General features: G+C 43.9%; 1 protein-coding gene and 1 long non-coding RNA gene across 3 annotated transcripts in view; one reads left to right on the top strand and one right to left on the bottom strand.

Moving 5' to 3' along the window:
- PLCB1 (phospholipase C beta 1) overlaps window positions 1–19,984 on the top strand; it is an 887,760-nt gene that overhangs the window by 786,637 nt on the left and 81,139 nt on the right. For both annotated transcript variants that reach the window (XM_068232505.1, XM_068232506.1), the window contains 4 exons: window positions 5,442–5,619; window positions 13,005–13,081; window positions 14,073–14,162; window positions 18,442–18,499. In XM_068232505.1, coding sequence (XP_068088606.1) covers window positions 5,442–5,619; window positions 13,005–13,081; window positions 14,073–14,162; window positions 18,442–18,499 — 403 coding nt within the window. The remainder of the gene's footprint in view (window positions 1–5,441; window positions 5,620–13,004; window positions 13,082–14,072; window positions 14,163–18,441; window positions 18,500–19,984) is intronic.
- The window catches only part of LOC137504300 (uncharacterized), a 132,943-nt gene that overhangs the window by 23,731 nt on the left and 89,228 nt on the right, over window positions 1–19,984 (bottom strand). The window lies entirely within an intron of this gene.

The raw sequence follows: 19,984 nt of genomic DNA on the forward strand, positions 1-19,984 counted from the left end.
CTCTTCCTGTCAGTATGGGAGTGTTGCAGCCTGACTTGCAGCACTGTAGATCGATTGGGGAGCAGCGCTGGAGGCCTAGAGAGGATTCTTCTGCTGAATGAGTAAATTGTTTTTCTTTTTGGGTGCACCATTAGAACCAGGCTATTAGCTAACACAAATTGTGTGTGCGTGTGTGTGTGTGTGTGTGTGGGGGGGGGGGGGGGAGGGGGAGGTTGGGGGGGGGGGGTTATAAAAGAGGAACTCTGCCTAATGTATTTTTTTAAGTGGGAAAATGCTAAAGGGAAAAAATCATGTATATTTTGGTGTAACACTACCACATTATGTGTATTTTCAGGGGAAACGCTGCACATTTTTATATTGTGGGAGGAACGCAGCCACATTACATGTATCTTCTGGTGAAACGCTCCCGCATTATGTGTATTTTCTGGTGAAACGCTGCCAAATTATGTGTATTTTCTGGGAAACACTGCCTCATTATGTGTATTTTCTGGGGAAAAGCTGCCACATTATGTGCATATTGTGGGAAACGCTACCGCACTATGTGTATTTTATGAGAATCGCTGCCGCATTATGTGTATTTTATGAGAAACACTGCACATTATGTGCATTTGGTGGGAATGCTGCCACATTATGTGTACTTGGTGGTATATGCTGCACATTTTTTATATTTTGGGGGAAATGCTAGTGCATTATGTATCTTGTTGCCTGAGGGGGTCTGCCTACTGTCCATTGGCCTGTGTTGTTTGGCGTAAAGAGGTCTGGCTGCTGCCATTTGCTGCTTGTGGTAGAGGACATTTCATCACAACCCAAAGTATCTGTTTGGTTACTCAGATTTTTGATTAAAAAAAAAGTGTTTCAATATGGTGTTTCAGAATAGTGCGTTATACCAGAATATTCTTTTTTGTAAAATATTTTGGTATAAAGCACTGTGTACTGACCAACATGACACCTTTATTACTGCACATATACTGTATACGTGGAAGACAAACATGTAGCTGAGTGGTTATTTTTTTTTTTCACTTTAACCTGCTGTTCACTTGCTGTCTGAGGGGGTCTGCCTGCTGGACCTGTGTTGTCTGGCTGCTGCCACTTACTGTTTGTGGGTGGAAGGAACATTATCTCACTACCTTTGGAGATGCTTTGCCTGTTTTGGAAGAAAACTCGGGCCCACTGTCATGGCCACACCCATTTTTTGATCCTGGGCCGGCCCCAAACTTGAGAACCCCATGTGGCCCTCAAGTCAAAAAGTTTGCCCACACCTGGGCTGTGGTCACATGACAGCTGTCTAATCGGATTGACACAATAACCAAGCAGCTCAGGGTGACCCAAAACCACAAGGAAGGTATAGGGGACTTAGAGAGACTCTGAAGCCTCCCTAAATCACTGTTTTTACTTCACAACCCTGTTAAGCATTATTGCCCCCTCTGAAACTCCACATCCCCACACACGCAGCTGGGAGGGGTAATCAGGACACAGGATAGTTGCAACTATGTCTCCTGCTCCTTGTCACCTCCTTTCAACCAAAAAGATGGCTTCCCCCATGACAAAGATGGCAGCCCCCATGAATCACAAACATTTGCCTGTTCTTTTAAAATAGGGTGGGTAAAAGATTATATTACCTATCTATTCTAATTAACATAACTAATGTAACTTAATAACAGTATGTTTGTTTAGGCTGAAGTTCCCCTTTAAGCTGAAATATCACAAATTCCTTCTGTTTTAAAGGGGAACTGAAGAGAGAGGTATATGGAGGCTGTCATGTTTATTTCCTTTTAATCAATACCAGTTGCCTGGCAGCCCTGCTGATCTATTTCTCTGCAGTAGTATCTGATTAAAACCAGAAACAAGCATGCAGCTAGTCTTGTCAGATCAGACTTATAAGTCTGAACCACTGAAACACCTGATCTGCTGCATGCTTGTTCAGGGGCTATGGCTAATAGTATTAGAGGCAGAGGATCAGCAGGGCTGCCAGGCAACTGGTATTGTCTAAAAGGAAATAAACATGACAGCATCCATATACCTCTCTCTTCAGTTCCCCTTTAAGAAGGCACCACACCAATCTTATTGAGTGACGGCATAGCCTATACTCAGAGCTTGTACACATAGCCTGTCTTAGTGGAATTAAACACTGTGAAGAAGTTGGGAAGGAAGGCCGTCTCACACAACCTAGTGGAAAAGCAATTTGTGTGCGGTTGGATGTTTCTTTGGCAGCTGCATACAAATTAGCAGCTTATCAGCGGATATCAGGAATGTTTCTTGTAGCAGAAAATAACGTGAGCCACAATGCAGCAATCAGCACTTCGCGGGATCTTCCTGTAAATGAAGGCTTGCAGGCTCTTGTTTTGGTGATATTGTCACTCTTCAGATAGGAGGGAAGTAGAAGGAATCTTTTTGCTGACATTGAAAATGATGAAATTGGATGTCTGGTGAGTTTTGTAATGAAAACATGACAATTTTCTCCTGCAGTGATTTGGCTACAGTGAATGGTAGAGTTGCTGAGGTGGCCGCTGTGATTAGGATATAATGAAGATCTGGCTGATAGGAACGGAGCAGGCCAGGCGTGTGGTCAGGATCAAAGTTGCTTGTAATGAATGCAATGTAGTTTCGGCTCAGCTCAGTTCTCTGGAACACGCTGAGCATATTAATGAGCTCTGGAGAACACACGTATTCCTGTTTTACAGCAGGAACAAATGAGACAACAGGTGATTGCCCAGGCCTGCATCTGCTGTCCAGGAACACTGCCATGGTGGAGAGATGAGCATGAATTCTGTGACATTCTTGTTCTATGGATATGAGAATTACAGAGGGTGGGGCTAATCAGATTTGGAATCTGATGCCTTACACACGCTTCAGAGGGAACACAGCCATTTGGAGCCATCTCAGCCAATCATCTAGTATGTGTACAGGTGTCCTGTGATGTCATTTAACCACTTCACCCCCAAGGGTTTTTACCCTAACGGACCAGAGCAATTTTCACCTGTCAGTGCTCCTCCCTTTCATTTGCCTATAACTTTATCACTACTTGTCACAACAAAACGATCTATACCTTGTTTTTTTCACCACCAATTAGGCTTTCTTTGGGTGGTAAATTATGCTAAGAATTATTTTATTCTTAATGCATTTTAACAGGAATAATAAGAAAAAAAATAAGGAAAAAATTCCTTATTTCTCAGTTTCCGGCCATTATAGTTTTAAAATAAAACATGCTACCATGAATAAAATCCACATATTTTATTTGCTCATTTGTCCCGGTTATTACAACATTTAAATTATGTCCCTAGCACAATGCATGGCGACAAGATTTTATTTGGAAATAAAGGTGCATTTTTTTCAGTTTTGCATCTGTTGCTAATTACAACCCCATTTATGCAAATATAACAGTAATATACCCTCTCATGCCATACATAGTAGAAAAGCGGAGTCACTAATGTAACAATTTTATGTATTTTTCTTTAATGCTGTCATTTTTTTACAAGTGTTTTTATTTTGGTAACTATGGGGTGGGGTTCAGGGAAGGGGGGGGGGGGGAGGCATTCGTTTATTTAATAAATGTAAAATGTAGTGTGAAATGTGTTTTTTTTGGGGGGGAGGGGGGGTTGCATTATTTATTTATTTTTGACCACTAGATGTTTTCACACTGTCTGTCTCTGTGAGACAGGGAGGATGTTGTAAGCACAAAGCTCATTGGCTTTTCATTAAAGCCATGATCTTTGCTTACGGGCACTCTGACTGGTTCAGGGTAGGCTTCTTCCCTTTCCCCAATTACTGCCCTGCGGGTCCCGGTGATATGCCGGGAGGGGGGGGGGGAATCACGAACGCTAGCGGTGGTAAGGGGGGACTTTTAAAGTGTCTGTTGGTCCTTTAACAGGGACCTACAGGACATTTTCAAACAGCAGGTGGGCGAGTAGTGGCTAAAGAGGAACTTTAACCCAGGATAGAACTTTATTCCAGTTAGTAGCTGATAGCCATTTTCTCATGAGAAATGTTTACCTTTTCTCCAATACATCATGGGGGGGGGGGGGGTGTCTCAGTGGCTGATATTGTGGTGAAACCCCTCCCACAGTGTGATGTCAGGACCTAGGTCCTGACAGTTTCCTGTCTGGAAGCCTTGCTGTGGTTTGATGTAACCTACTGCAAATTCTTAATTCTTAATAGCAGACAATTTGTAACCAATGCCGGCCATGTATAAAGGAAAATGCACACCTTTCAGGTGTGACATCTAAACCCCCCTCCCTGCAAAAACTTGCTACCTGACGCCTTACCCTAACCCCCCCTTCACAAACTTCCTACCTGATACCTAACCCCAACCCCCCTCCCTGCACAAACACCCTAACTTATGTCTAACTCCAACACCCCCCCAACTTCCTACCTAACCTTAAAGAGAACCAGAGATGAAGCACCCTCTTGTATTTTACCTTATAAATCAGTGGGAACATGACAGTAAACACCTAATCTGCCCTTTGTTTCATTGTTCTCTGTGTAATCTGACTGTTATCACCTCTGATAAGAACCCCCGACTGAGAAGTCAGGCTGCTCCGTCTAGCTTTGCTACAGAAAGATTATAGCTAAGTCTGTCTTCTGTGGTGTTATTTCAAGCCCAAGCCTGCCCCCTTGTGGCTTTGCTATAATGACTCAGCAATAATCATTCCCAGCAAAGCCAGATTTAATTGCTCAGTCTGGGATTCTTGTGACTGCTGATAACAGACACTTTTAGCAGTGAGGGTGAAACAGAGAGCATGGTAAGTGTTTTCTCTAATGTTCTTACTGATATACATGGTAAAATACACAAGGGTGCTTTCTCTCTGGTTCCCTTTAACACTCCTCCCCCGTGCACAAATGTCCTACCTGACACCTAACCCTAAACCAGGCATGGGCAAACTTGGCCCTCCAGCTGTTGAGGAACTACAAGTCCCACAATGCATTGCAGGAGTCTGACAGTCACAGTCATGACTCATAAAGGCAAATGCATTGTGGGACTTGTAGTTTCGTAACAGCTGGAGGGCCGAGTTTGCCCATGCCTGTCCTATACCCTCCTCCCTGCAGAAACACCCTAACTGATGCCTAACCTTAACCTCCCTACTGCCAATGACCACCAACCCCCCCACAAGAAAAAAAAAGGAATTTATTGGGTGCCTCCATAGTGGGCGCTAGTGCCCCTCAATGCCGATATTTCTATAGGTGCCTATGGCAGGGCTGAAACTCCGGTTCTAGCAGGCGCCCTAATTGCTTGCTTCTCCCATTTCATCCTAATCCATCTCTGACCACAGCTGTAATATACCAATGCATTGGGTTTATACTGTTGGTGCGCTGCACTCACTATGCAGTTTAAAACATGCTGCAGAGATAGTAGAATTCAATATGATGCAATAAAAGAGATAGTGGCTGAGCACAGTGGGAGTTATAGTATATGGCGTGTCCTTATGCTTTACTTATTCTTCCAGGTGTGAGTCGAGTCCAGATCACAATTCCTCCTCTGTTGAGCAAGATTTAGCCGCATTAGATGCAGAAATGGCACAGAAGTTAATAGAGCTGAAAGAACAACAGCAACAGCAGCTTCTCAATCTCCGGCAAGAACAGTATTACAGCGAGAAGTACCAGAAAAGGGAGCACATCAAACAGGTCAGTGGACACTATCTCATATAGAAGCTTTAGCCTTTGCATTTATGCAGGTAAGGTGCAAATTGCTGTTTAACCTGAGCTACCACTGGCTCAGAACCATGTGGGGGTAAATATCACATATTGGAACTGATGTCAGTAATGCTAGACAAAAACAGATTGCTGCATAGGCCATGTAAGCTGTGCTCTACTGTGGCTGTTTATTATTATTTAGAATTTATATAGCGCCGACATTTTTCGCATTAAGCCCCATCTACACCATACAATTTTTTGTCCGATTCAATTCGATTCGATTCATTGATTCGATTTGATTCAATCCGACATGTTCAATCGGGATTCGATTCAATTTGCCATGCAAATTGAATAGAATTGAATCCCGATAGGACATGTCGTATTGGATTGAATCAATTAATCGAATCGAATTGAAACGAATCGGACAAAAAATTGTATGGTGTAGATGGGGCTTTAAAGAGTTTTTATAGTCTTGTCACTAACTGTCCCTCAGAGGAGCTCACAATCTATTCACAATCTTTTGGGGAATTGTGGAATTCAGCTATTATTGTAGAGCAGGGCACTGGCTGACTGCGCTATGGGACCAGAAGAAATGATTTACTTTGACATATGACCTCTTCTCTCTCCAAGTCCTGCCGCCCTTCTCATTTTATCAGCTTTTAACGCCCTAGGCCATGGCCTTTGTGGCCTTCCCAGAAATCCGGCTCTGTCCCCACATGTCCAGAAGTGCACAGGCTGATGAGAGAGTGGGAGTTGAGGCATGTTACACTCCTCCAGCCAGGCTGCATTTCCCAGCTAAGAAGCATGCTCTTGGCTTCTGGACAAGACGGGGCAGAATTACTGCAGACCTCAACTTCTGATTCCTGCTTGGCAGATCATCCAAGTGCTCTCTACAAAGTGGGGTGGAACTCCAGACAAACAGGCCTGTCTGGAAACTTCCAGAGCTGCAGAGAACTGTGTGGAAACTGTGTGCCTCAGGGAGAAAGTAGCAGAAAGCCCAGAGTCTGCTGCCCCAGTGACTGTATCACAAACGCAAGTACCTGGGAGATTCATCTCCACTCTTGAACTGCCCAGATTTAGGAGTAGATCTGTGTTTTGTTAATCTAGCACAGTCAGAGTATTAGCGGGTCAGCATTTTTTAGCTTACTTTTGTTGCTTTAGCTTCTCTAGCAAAACGTATTTGCCATATTGCACTGTTATTTCTATCATTGCACAGATATACACGTCGGTGCAGTGAAACTGTCTCACTTTCACTTTCTGTTCCATATTAAAGCATTACTGTTCTGGTGAACTTTTGTGTGTCTGCGTTCCTTACCACACTAACCTGCTGTTACAGCGTCACCAGGGTAACGAGCAGAAACTGCTCGGTTAGTGTGCGCCACGCATTCCCCCACAAATTTTGCAGTAGAATGCAGTAGCGTACACCATCCATAAGGGCTATGACTCCTCCCCCATCTGGAACAACGGGTTGACAGGCCAAACACTACATACTCAAGGTAATTAAAGGGGTAGCATCTAAATAGCATACAAATGCATTTGAGTACTAAAGTTGGAATATAAAGGCAAACGCAATGAATTAATTGATTCAAACCTACAAATTTACAGTAACTTCAATGGTTTTCCCCACCCACCCCCACCAACAAGCCAATTGCTACGCACCTATTTCTCCAGGAATACACACAACTCATTCCTATCATTGAGCCCAAGGGGACCTGAAGCTTCAGTTCTCGAGATCCAATAGGATTCCCTTTGGGACAACATTTTGTCCCTATCACCTCCCCTCCTGGGAACTCCCACGGCGATTAGACCCACCATTTTCAGGTGGGACGGATCGCCGTGGTGATGATTGTCCAAAAAGTGCTGAAAGGTAGGGATGGTCGGAAATGCCACTTTCCGATTCCGTGGTAAATCCGCATTCTGCCATTGCCAATTACCGATTCCGCTTTCCGCTACCAATTTCCGCATTCCAATGCGGAATTTCCGCCGGAAATCGCGGAAATTCCGCCCGACTTTAACATTGATTTTCTCAAAAACTATAAGGTCTTTTTGAAAACTTTTTTTGCATCTTGTTCAGAAGATTCTGTTGAAAAAACCTGAAAATGTGGTGTTTCTAGGACTTACGGGGGCTTTTCTATTAACCGCTAAATTCGGCTGATTTTTACTGAAATGTAAAATGCAGAAAATAGGCAGATGCAGATTTTCTGCATTTTACATTACAGTAAAAATCCGCCGAATTTAGCGGTTAATAGCAAAGCTCCCTTAAGTCCTAGAAACACCACAATTTTCAGGGTTTTTTAAACAGAATCTTCTGAACAAGATGCAAAAAAAAGTTTTCAAAAAGACCTTATAGTTTTTGAGAAAATCAATGTTAAAGTCGGGTGGAATTTCCGCGATTTCCGGCGGAAATCCGCCTACCGCACTTGCATTACCAATTTCCGCATTCCGATGCGGAAATGCAATTTCCGATCGGAATTTCGGAAATTGCATTTCCGCGGAATCCGAATGAGCATCCCTACTGAAAGGATGTAAGGATGTTATTATCTCAAGTCATTTGATGTTAACTGATGTTATGTTCTTTGGCTTGGCCAGAAGCTTTGTTGTATTGAAAAATGTAAAATTCAATAAAATCTTTGAAATACAAAAAGTGCTGAACCAATCTGGGGACACCCCCCTCGCCCTGATTGATTGCTCTTACATGTTCCACCAGACATTCCCTCATTGGACATGTGGTCTTTCCTATGTAAAAATATGCACAAGGACACAGGAGAGCATAGACCACAAACTTGGTCCTACATGTGATTAAACTTTTGATTTGGAAATGGACTGATCCCAACCTTACATCTATGGTTCTTAACACATGGCTGCATGTAGGACAATGTCCACACAGGGCCGGATTTGTACTATTTACTGCCCTAGGCCACTGTCACCAGCCACCCCCCTTTCAGTATAGGTATTGAGATGACCCCTCCCGCCTTCCCTCTAATATAGGTAACCTGATTACCCCCCTCCAGTATAGGTAGCCAGATGACCCCTCCCGCCTTCCCTCTAATATAGGTAACCTGATTACCCCCCTCCAGTATAGGTAGCCAGATGACCCCTCCCCCTTCCCTCAAGTCTAGGTAGCCAGATGACCCCTCCCCCTTCCCTCAAGTCTAGGTAGCCAGGTGGCTCCCTTAATCTCTTTTTTCCCACCCTCCTTTCAGTATAGGTAGCCAGCTCGCCTTCACACTGCAGCAGTGTCACTCATTTCTCCACTCGACTCCAATGGAGACCCTTCCTCTTCCTTTCCGTCTCCAATGCTGCCCATGTCCATAGCCACTGGCCACAATGCAAACGTCCACAGAGAGCAAGGTGGCTGCTGCACAGTTGGCAAGCAGCAGAGTACCACGGTCATGCGCTCGCTCGTCTGATCTCCCTGCATTGCAGCATTTGCAAGCTTGCAAATGCTGTACCAGTTTAGCCTGCTGCTTTGGTGCCCTTGCTCCTGTGGTGTCCTAGGCCATGGCCTAAATCCGGCCCTGTGTCCACATTGAAAACAGCCACAGGCTCTGCGATCATCAAGCCATGCGTGGGACTATTGCCTCACAAATTCACTTTGGGTTAACATGGTGTATTACCCCATGGGAAGGACATCATTGGGGGCTGTAGCACTCTGGGGCCCAGTCTTTCACCCTGTTCCAGGAAGTGCCAATTCCTCATAATACTTTCACAAATTTTACCTGACATTGGGGAAAAATCAAACACGATGGTGCAGATGGTTGCTGTGGCTGGGATTCGAACCAGGGACTCAGCGCTGCAAGGCGAGAGTGCTAATCACTGCGCCACTTTGCTGATCTTCTTTGTGAGGTGCCCTGCTGCTATCATTTATTAATAACGCACTGTGTATGACAGATCGCTGGCGATCAGCAAAATGGGAAACGTAGGCTGAGAGCGCCCGAGTGTGACTGAGACCTAAATGTGCATCATTAAAGTGAATGGGAACCCATATTTAAATAAAAAAGTCAGATACTCACCTAAGGAGAGGGAGGCTCTGGGTCCCATAGAGCATCCCCTCTCCTCTCCCGGTCCCCGCTGTTGCGCTGGCTCCCCCATAGTGGTAATCAACCGTTTCGGTCAAATACCGCTGTTTCCCCACCAAAGGGAGGCTTCGGAAATGCTTCGGGAGCCTGAGTGCTCCCGAAGACCCGCCAGTACACTGCGCATGCGCGAGCGCCCACTATGACGCACTCTCCTGTGCGAAGTATGGAGCTGCCTGTCTTCGGGAGGACTCGGCTCCCGAAGTTTTCCGAAGTCCCCTCGGCAGGAAATGTGAACGGGGGAGCCAGCACAGCACCGGGAGAGGAGAGGGAGGGCTCATAGAACCCGAGCCTTCCCTCTCCTTAGGTGAGTATCTGACTTTTTTTTTATTTAAATATGGAATCCCATTAGCTTAAAAGAGTCTTCGCATTTTTAAGTTTCGTCCCAAAAGTGCCTCACACCTGAAACAATTACATTTTAGTACTCAAGTCAGTTTACTTTCTTGGATGGCTTAATTCTCCTCCGCGATTGTGCACCATACTAGGAGTAAGGTACAACTAATGTATCCCCTGGGGCTTCATTTAAATTAATATTTGTTCAGACTTAAATCTTCACACATGAATGAGCCAAGTGTTCTTTTAATAAGTATTCCATTGATGAATTGTTCTTTGTTCGCAAATGGAAAGGTTATTTTTGTACAAATACCAATATATAATTGTGGCTTGCACATGTTTTCAGCTATGAGCCTTATATCTCTGTGTTATAATTGAGTTCACAGTCAGAGAATTTCCATTTGTGTCATATATGGAACTGTTTCATACTGGATTGTTGCACCGCTTGAATAATCAACACTAGCATGTAATGATAAATATAGATGCATGTAGGATATGCTACAAAACCTGTAACATTTTCTAATGTAGACTAATGGTGTGTACACACTTGAAAGATAAATGAAAGATATCAGACCAATTTTACCCCCTTCCATGTAGTATGAGAGCCATACCTACACAGTCTATTCTATGGAGCTGAACTCCCCATCAGACAGAAATCTTTGCAAGATGCTGCACACAAAGATGCTGTACACATTCAACAGATCAGTATCTGCAAAAGATCTGTTCCTGCCAAAGATCCGTTCCTGCAAAATGCATTCATAGTCTATGAGATCTGCAGATCCTCATACACACCTTGTTTAACCACTTTACCCCCACGCGTACGGATTTCTCCGCCCCTTTTTTCCCTCCTAAAAAACCAGGGACGGAGAAATCCGTACCTTCCGCGCTACCGCCGCTGTCCGCGCTCCCGCCGCTCGTGCGCGCGCACCCGCCGCTCGTGCACGCCGCCGCCCGCTCGCCCGGAGATCAATGAACGGGAAAATCCATTCCCGTTCGTTGATTTAAGCGCCCGCAATGATCTGCTGCTTCTTTCAGAAACAGCGAGATCATTGTGAGTCTCCCAGCCTCCTACTGCTTCCTGTAAGCGTCCTTCCGGACGCTTACAGGTCGCATGTAAACAAACACTCTGTGGCCATCTTGTGGCCAAATAGTAAACTACACCCTAAAAGCATTTTACATATACAAACATTACATTTACACAATAAATTAACTCATTACCTCCCACACTCCTCAATTTTTATTTTTTTTTGTAAATAAAAAAAAAAAAATACAATAAAAAACAAACATAAATCGTTACCTTAGGGACTGAACTTTTTAAATATTTATGTCAAGAGGGTATAACACTGTTACTTTATAAACTGCGGGCTTGTAATTGCAAAACTGAAAAAAATGCACCTTTATTTCCAAATAAAATATTGTCGCCAAACATTGTGATAGGGACATAATTTAAATGGTTTTATAACCGGGACAAATGGGTTAATACATTTCATGGGTTTTAATTACAGTAGCATGCTTTATTTAAAAACTATAATGGCCGAAAACTGAAAAATAATAATTTTTTCCCACATTTTTTCCTATTTCCCCATTAAAACACATTTAGAATAAAATAATTCTTGGCATAATGTCCCACCTAAAGAAAACCTAATTGGTGGCGAAAAAAACAAGATATAGTTAATTTCATTGGGATAAGTAATAATAAAGTTATAGACGAATGAATGGAAGAAGCGCTGAAAGGTGAAAATTGCTCTGGTGGTCAGGGGGTAAAACCCCTCAGTGGTGAAGTGGTTAACAGACATTCATCTGCAGATCAGACACTCATCTGCAGATCTAAAAATCCATCCTGGTGGATCTGATCTGCAGATGAATGTCTGTTAAACAAGGTGTGTTTGAGGATCTGCAGATATCATAGACTATGAATGCATTTTGCAGGAACGGATCTTTTGCAGGAACAGATCTTTTGCAGATACTGATCTTTTGAATGTGTGCAGCATCTTTGTGTGCAGCATCTTGCAAAGAGTTTTTTATTTGATGGGGAGTTCAGCTCCATAGAATAGACTGTGTAGGTATGGCTCTCATACTACATGGAAGGGGTAACATTGGTCTGTGATCTTTTATTTATCTTTCAAGTGTGTACAGACCATTACTTCACATAAACCGTTTATCCACTTCTGATCAAACATAGGTCCTTCTCAGATCAGAATCTAATCAGATCAGCACTACACATAGATTTTTAATAGATTTCAGCATGGAATCTTTATAAATCTTTGGAACCACCGCTACTGCAGCAGATAGTATTGTCCCGCTGGGGCCCCATAGCCAACTGATGGGCCCCTTAGGTCTCAAGCTAATAGTGCTCACCCAGGGCTCCTGCAGAGTACTCGTGGCAACAGAGGGCAATCAGTGTCCGGCTGGTACGCTTCCTCCAGTTTGTGTCTTTTCGTCTTCATTTCCCCCACACCTGTTCTCTGTGACCTGGTGGTATGTATGTGGAGTTTAACCAAGCTACGTAATCTGCCTCTTTTCTGAAAGCCCACACACAAGCTCGGCCAATCGGGTTGATATCGACCACCTCTACCAAGAATCCAGTGTGTGTACAGCAACCCTCGACCCTCTTGGTGGATCGCTTTGGCTGACTGAAATGTGAAAGCCTTGATCTCTCCTCTTACCCCGCCCCCCATGTGATGGGGTGCCCATGCTGCTCCGCCCCCTGCATCTAAACAGAGCACGTCGCTAATCTGCAGCACGACGCATCTCTCACTATATTGCTTACGACGCATCTCTCACTATATTGCTTTAAATGGAATTAACAGATTGATGTTCTGCAATTATCCTAGGAATACTGTATAGAACACTGTTATATAGAAAGAACAAAAGTGAATAGAAAGAACAAATCTCTAGGAATTGCTGTGTGTGAAAGTTTCACTTTGGTTCTCTGATCTTCTGATGTGTCCATGTCCTTATCTCCAGCTCATTCAGAAACTCACAGATGTGGCAGAGGAGTGCCAGAATAACCAGCTGAAAAAACTCAAGGAAACGTGTGAAAAGTAAGCAACCGTCTTGGAGTCTGTCTTATTACCGCGTCAGTTCAGTGGGAAGCAGGAAATTTGGGCGCATGAGGCAGGTGGACAAAAAGGGCGCCGCCATTCACTCCCATAATAAATATCGTTTAATGGGCGCCCAACAGGAAAAAAGGGCGCCGGAGAAAAATAACGTTTTAAAAGCGGCGCCCGGAGACTTTTAATGTTTTATAACTGCTTCTCATGATTACCCATTATTTAATGATTTATAATTTTTTAATCATTATTTTTAAACGAAAAACAGTACAATATTTTCAAAACATTACTTTTAAACGAAAAACCGTACAATTTTTTTTTTTTTTAAACATTTTTAAACGAAAAACCGCACCATATTTTTTTAAAAACGTTATTAATGCTTATCACTGGGGGGTCTTAGGTTTAGGCACCACCAGGGCGGTCTTAGGTTTAGGCACCACCAGGGGGGTCTTAGGTTTAGGCACCACCAGGGGGGTCTTAGGTTTAGGCACCACCAGGGGGGTCTTAGGTTTAGGCACCACCAGGGGGGTCTTAGGTTTAGGCACCAACATGGGGGTCTTAGGTTTAGGCACCAACAGGGGGGTCTTAGGTTTAGGCACCAACAGGGGGGGTCTTAGGTTTAGGCACCAACAGGGGGGTCTAGGGGTTAGGGATAGGTACAGGGAGGGTTCTGTGTGAGAGTAGGGTTAGGTATAGCTTTAGTAAAATTCTTATTAATGTTTTATAAAACGTTATTATAAATTTCACTTTTTAAACAGGGAAGATTAACGTTTTTAAAATTGCCGATTTCATACACATTATTTAATGATTTATAACTTTATAAAACATTATTTTTAAACGAAATATAGCACAATTTTTTTTAAAACGTTATTCATGATTATCGTTTAAAACCCTGCGCCCTTTTTTTCCGGCGCCCTTTTTTAACGTACGCGTTCAGTGTTTTGGGTCATGATTCATCTTCCTCCACTGGCTTCTCTTCCAGAGAAAAGAAAGAGTTAAAAAAGAAGATGGACAAGAAACGACAAGAAAAGGTCACAGAAACGAAATCGAAAGACAAAAATCAAATGGAAGAGTAAGTATCAAATGTACAGTACTGAGTAAACGTTTTAGACATTTGTGAAAAAATGCTGTAGAGGAAAGAAACTTTCCAAAAAAATTGCCATTAGTACTTCTATTTATTTGAAGGTCTGAAAAGTGATACAATAATGATTGCCTGCAGACAACAGTGAAGCATGGTGGTGGTTTCTTGTAGTATGAGGGCTGCGTCTTCACACATGAAGGTGGGGACTTGATCAGATTTAAAGTCCTCCTCAATGCCGATAAATATACTGTAGATACTTATCTATCATGAAGTACCAACCAGGAGGTGTCTGATCAGCCCTAAATTAATTTTGATGTAGGACAAAGATCCCAAACATTCTGCCAATATCATAATGAAAGATCGTTAGCGAAGTGAAGAATGTGGAGCTCAGGAAGACATGGTACGATCCCAGCTGAGTCCTTCACCCATATGCTTTTTGTTTTTGTTTTTATCAAAAAACATATTTATTAAGGACAATTAAATCGTAACAAACTTACTAAAGGTATAAAAAAAATCACAGAAAAAGAAAACCATAGAGAGTACAGAACTAAAGTGCAATATCACCAAAGCTACAGAACAGTGTATATAGGCATACCTGGACCCATATTTAATTAATTTAATTAACTTTTCTCCTGGGTTTCCTCCCAGGAGATACCATATTGCACGGGTGCAACAATCGCCCCTGCAACCCCTGCCATCGCCACTGGATGAGCTTTGGGGCCCCTCCACCCTCTCCTCAACTGCAAGTGCAGCCAATCAGCAAAGAAATGTGTGTTAATTAACAACCTTCCTTTCTCTCACAAACCCCCCCCCCCCCCCCCCCCTTTCCTCCTGCCTTGCAGAGTAGGGAGTAGCGGGAGCAATTTTCTCCCTGCTTCCAGATGCTGCTTCACAGCAGAACACTCTCTGCTGCCATTTGCCGGAGGGTCACGTGATCAGGACCCGGAGGAATGGCAGCAGAGAGTATTCGGCTGGGAAGCATGGACGAGGTCCGCAGCACCTGGAAGAAGGTAAATATACTCCTGCTACTCGCTACTCTGCATGGCAGGAGGAGTTGGAGTTTTTTTTTTTACGTTTTTACTTATGTTAATTGGCAGAACTTGCGGTTGGGGAAAAGGGGGCGGGGAGTTTTTTTTTGTAAGCGAACGGGGAGGGGGGGGGGGGTTATTCGGGGACCAAGGCAACATCATGCTATTATTTTTGCGGGGGGACGGACTATTGGGGGGAGGGCATAGGTTAACCTATGGATCCATTCACATGCGTCTGTTGGTACGGATACGTTCCGTACGTTCCGGTCCCCGGACCTAAAATTTGCTGCAGGCCCAAATTTTCCGGACCGTTCTGCTTAGCGGAACGGATCCGGACAAAAATGCAGCAGCATTGGGGGTAATAGGAAACGGAACTAGTGTGAAGAAACGGACCGTTCCACGGGGGCATGGGCCGACGCAAATCTAGCGATGGGAGGGTGAGGGGAGGGTGAAGCAGCTATGAGGGAGGGTTTATACATAGCTAATCTTCCGTAGCAGCCGGCGGTAGAAGCTTCCGTCTTCTTCCTAGTCACATGACGTGCTATGTAGTTACAGTGGAAGAAGAGGAACCCTCTACCGCCGGCTGCTGCAGAAGATTAGGTATGTATATGGTGAGTGAAAACGGATCCGATCAATCATTGATCAGATCCGTTTTCATATGTGAACCGAGCCACGGACTGAGCCATCCGGATCCGGTGAAGCCGAGACCGGATCCGCTCACCGCATCCTTTTGGCTCAATTTGCAGATGTGAACCGGGCCATAAAGAGACACTGAAGCGGAAAAAAAATTATGATATAATGATTTGTATGTGTAGTACAACTAAGAAATAAAACATTAGGCGCAGAGACATGAGTCTGATATTGTTTCCAGTACAGGAAGAGCTAAGAAACTCCAGTTGTTATGTATGCAAAAAAAGCCATTGAGCTCCACGACTTTCAAGTCGCAGAGAACTCTGTGTTTTGAAGCTTGTTATCTCAACTGTCAGTGATTGTATCTTCTTTTTCTCTGCCGAGAAGGGATTCAAAAGTTCACTGCTGCTCTGCAAAATCATTTCGAATGCTGAGTAGTGTGTAAACTGCAAATATTAGAGAAAGATGTAGAATAAAACACTTCAGCGCAGGCTCACTTATGTCCACCACCGAGAACACCATAAAAACAGATGCGCTTACCAGATCCTTACAGACCTTAACTACAGGGTCTGTAATAAAGCTTTATGAGGTCAGCAGCAGGTGTCTTCACAGCCGGCCTCCTCTCCAGTTTGGACAGAATAACTCAAATCCTCATATGCAGTGTTTCACCAAAATTAGAGGCATGCAAAAAAACAATGCACATCTAAGCGTATCTGTAGCAATTTTAATGTAGCGCAGTAAAAAACAGCATAAAAAGTTTTAAAAGAGGTCACTCACATCAGGGTCCTTGTTACAGGGACCCACAGAGAAGACAGCACATAAATCATGGGCCTCACTCGACCGGTTTCACTATTAAAGTTTCCTCAGGAGCTAAAGGTTTAAAGTTTAGCTCCTGAGGAAACTTTAATAGTGAAACCGGTCGAGTGAGGCGGACGTGTGGCTGGACGGCGTCCCATGATTTATGTGCTGTCTTCTCTGTGGGTCCCTGTAACAAGGACCCTGATGTGAGTGACCTCTTTTAAAACTTTTTATGCTGTTTTTTACTGCGCTACATTAAAATTGCTACAAATACGCTTAGATGTGCATTGTTTTTTTGCATGCCTCTAATTTTGGTGAAACACTGCATATGAGGATTTGAGTTATTCTGTCCAAACTGGAGAGGAGGCCGGCTGTGAAGACACCTGCTGCTGACCTCATAAAGCTTTATTACAGACCCTGTAGTTAAGGTCTGTAAGGATCTGGTAAGCGCATCTGTTTTTATGGTGTTCTCGGTGGTGGACATAAGTGAGCCTGCGCTGAAGTGTTTTATTCTATATTGACTCAAACGCTGTACTGAAGTGTTGGACTTTGGCTGCGACACACACATATTGTTCCACAAATTCATGATTGTTTGGTTGCGCTGATAATGTGGTTTTGATATTAGAGAAAGATGCAATGTTATAAATAATACTATATATAACTGAAAGATATGAGAATATTTTCTTTGCTACTAATAATCTAGTAATTATCCGTACTACACATACAATTCATTATATCATTTTATTTTTTCGCTTCTTTAAGGCCCCGTTCACACTTGCGTTTTGGCAAGTAAACGGACCGGATCCTGATCGGATCCTGATCGGATCCTGACCTGATCCTGATCAGAACCGTACGGTTCCGATCCGGATCCGGTCCGTTTGTATCAGGCATGCATCAGGCTGCCATCCGGATCCGTGGGCAAAAAATAGTTAAATATAAATAAAAAAATGTTCGGGTCAGCAGAAGGTGCACCTGGTGCACATGTACAATCAGGTTCCTCCGCTGTAGGCATCACCTCCACCTCCGATATTCTGCCAAACAGCTCCAGCACGTCTGTCACTGCTGCTCCACTCCAGACATGCTTGGCCCATGTGTCCCCATTTGAAATGGCCGCTTGGATACGCATAGGAAGTGGGGTAGAACGTCAGGTTTTTGTAGGCAGTGTGTTCTGTGCCTTCCGTTTCCCATTGGTTTCTGTGTTCCTGATGGTGCTGTCAGGCTCAGGTCCGGCTCCGGTCAGGATGCGTGGGCCGGAGATCCGGACACAAAAAAATAGCGCATGTTGGAAAAGAGTCCGGAGTCCGGATGCGGTCCGGCTCCGTACTGTACGGAACGTACGTATGTGAACGTCCGCATAGCCTTTGCATTGCTATGCGGAACGTACGTTCCGTTTGTACAGTATGCGGTCCGGATCAGATCCGGAAAATCCGGATAGCGAACGCTAATGTGAACGGGGCCTTAGTGTAACTCCATCTCTAATATTCAGTATGGATATTCTATTGAAATGTTTGTCTGTAGAGATTGCATGGCTGTATGTTTGATTTCTTGCCCTTGTATTTATGTATGTGATTAAGATAGCCAAACCCATTCATTAGAGTAAATGTCCATATACTTTTGACTGTGAGGAGTGTTGCTAATGGTCCTTGGAATCTATCTATCTACCTACGGTATCTATCTATCCATCTGTCTATCTTTTTGTCTCTCCTCTGTGATTGATAGGTGGATGTTGGACAGTTTATACACAATAATACTATGGATTTTGCATTAGAATATAATACATCCATAAAGTAGTCTCCTGTGTATTTTCCCCATAGGGAGAAGACAGAAATGATCCGATCATACATCCAGGAAGTGGTGCAGTACATTAAAAGGGTAAGTATCGGATTTCCCTGCATTTTGTACAGCATGAATGTGCGTTCCACTTAGCGCTGAATATGTGGTTACTAATCCATTGTGGAGTGACATACTTTATTATCATGATTCTTCTAATTGCTGGATCTATGTTGCGGCAGGTAATAGCTGTAATATGTTAGACTCTGGAAATATAATCGTTGTTGCCGGGGAAAAACAAGAGCACTTTATAGGGTAAGAATCTAATCTGCCGCAGCAACAGGAACTATTCCCGCAGACGCTCAAGTGTTAGACGTTAGTTGCTATATCTGTAGATGAGTCCCGGGGGACGAGGATTCGTGATGTCATTGTCTGCGTCTGGTACTTCATTCTTTATGGTTGCATTATATAGGATAATTGATTCTAAAATTCAGTTAGCAATTCCCAATCTATAATTATTCTTTCTAAAACCTGTTATAGATATCCACGAGTGCCCATACATGTATGCTTGTTCCTATCACCCTCTAGATTAACCAATGAACATGCTTGTTTGCAGGGCCTGTTTCACCAGTAGGCACTGTAGGCTTGTGCATACAAGCGGCCATAGCCGGCCTTTGACCTGAGCGACTGGAGCGGTCGCTCAGGGCGCTGACTTCCAAGGGGGCGCCTATAGCTGGTTACCTATACTGAGGGCACTTACACCTGATTTCCTATACTGGGGATCACCTATGGCTGGCTACCTTTACTGAGGGCACATACACCTGGATACCTATACTGGAGGCACCTACACCTGGCTACCTATACTAGAGCCACATACACCTGGATACCTATACTGGAGGCACCTACACCTGGCTACCTATACTAGAGGCACATACACCTGGATACCTATACTGGAGGCACCTACACCTGGCTACCTATACTGGAGGCACCTACACCTGGCTACCTATGGGGGTGGATTGTGACCTTCAACTGATTTCCTATACTGGGGGCACCTATGCTTGGCAAGCTATATGACCTACACATGAGATCCCTTACTGGGGGCACCTATCCCTGGCTACCTACCTATACTGAGTCTAAAGGCATTTTTTTGGGGGGCACACTGCGGCTATAATGCGTAGTGCAAATTGTCGGTGCTGTCCTATCTGATTGTGGCTAACTGTCCCACTGATTGTTTTTATTAATATTCCTGAAAGCTTCTAGCCTTCATTTTTAAGTATATTCAGGATAATACACTCTTTCCATCCATCCGTGGTTATGAATTGGTTGGGAACCACTGTCCTAGGAGATATCTCAGGAGAAAAAGTGAATTGCATATGGGCCTGTGTGTGTGTGTATGTGTGCGAGTGTGCGTGTGTGTGTGCGTGAAGAGGATGAAGGGGGGCACAAAAATCAGGTTTCACTCGGGGCGCTGTGAAACCTAAGGCCGGCCCTGCAGGCGGCTACTGGACTAAAGGCGGCTCACTGGTAACCCAATGTGCCCCCACGTCTCTCCCTCTCTCTGCAAAGAATCAGAAGACACTCGCTGGA

The sequence above is a fragment of the Hyperolius riggenbachi genome, chromosome 4, assembly GCF_040937935.1.
Source record: "Hyperolius riggenbachi isolate aHypRig1 chromosome 4, aHypRig1.pri, whole genome shotgun sequence".
In the NCBI taxonomy this organism is placed as follows: Eukaryota; Metazoa; Chordata; class Amphibia; order Anura; family Hyperoliidae; genus Hyperolius; species Hyperolius riggenbachi.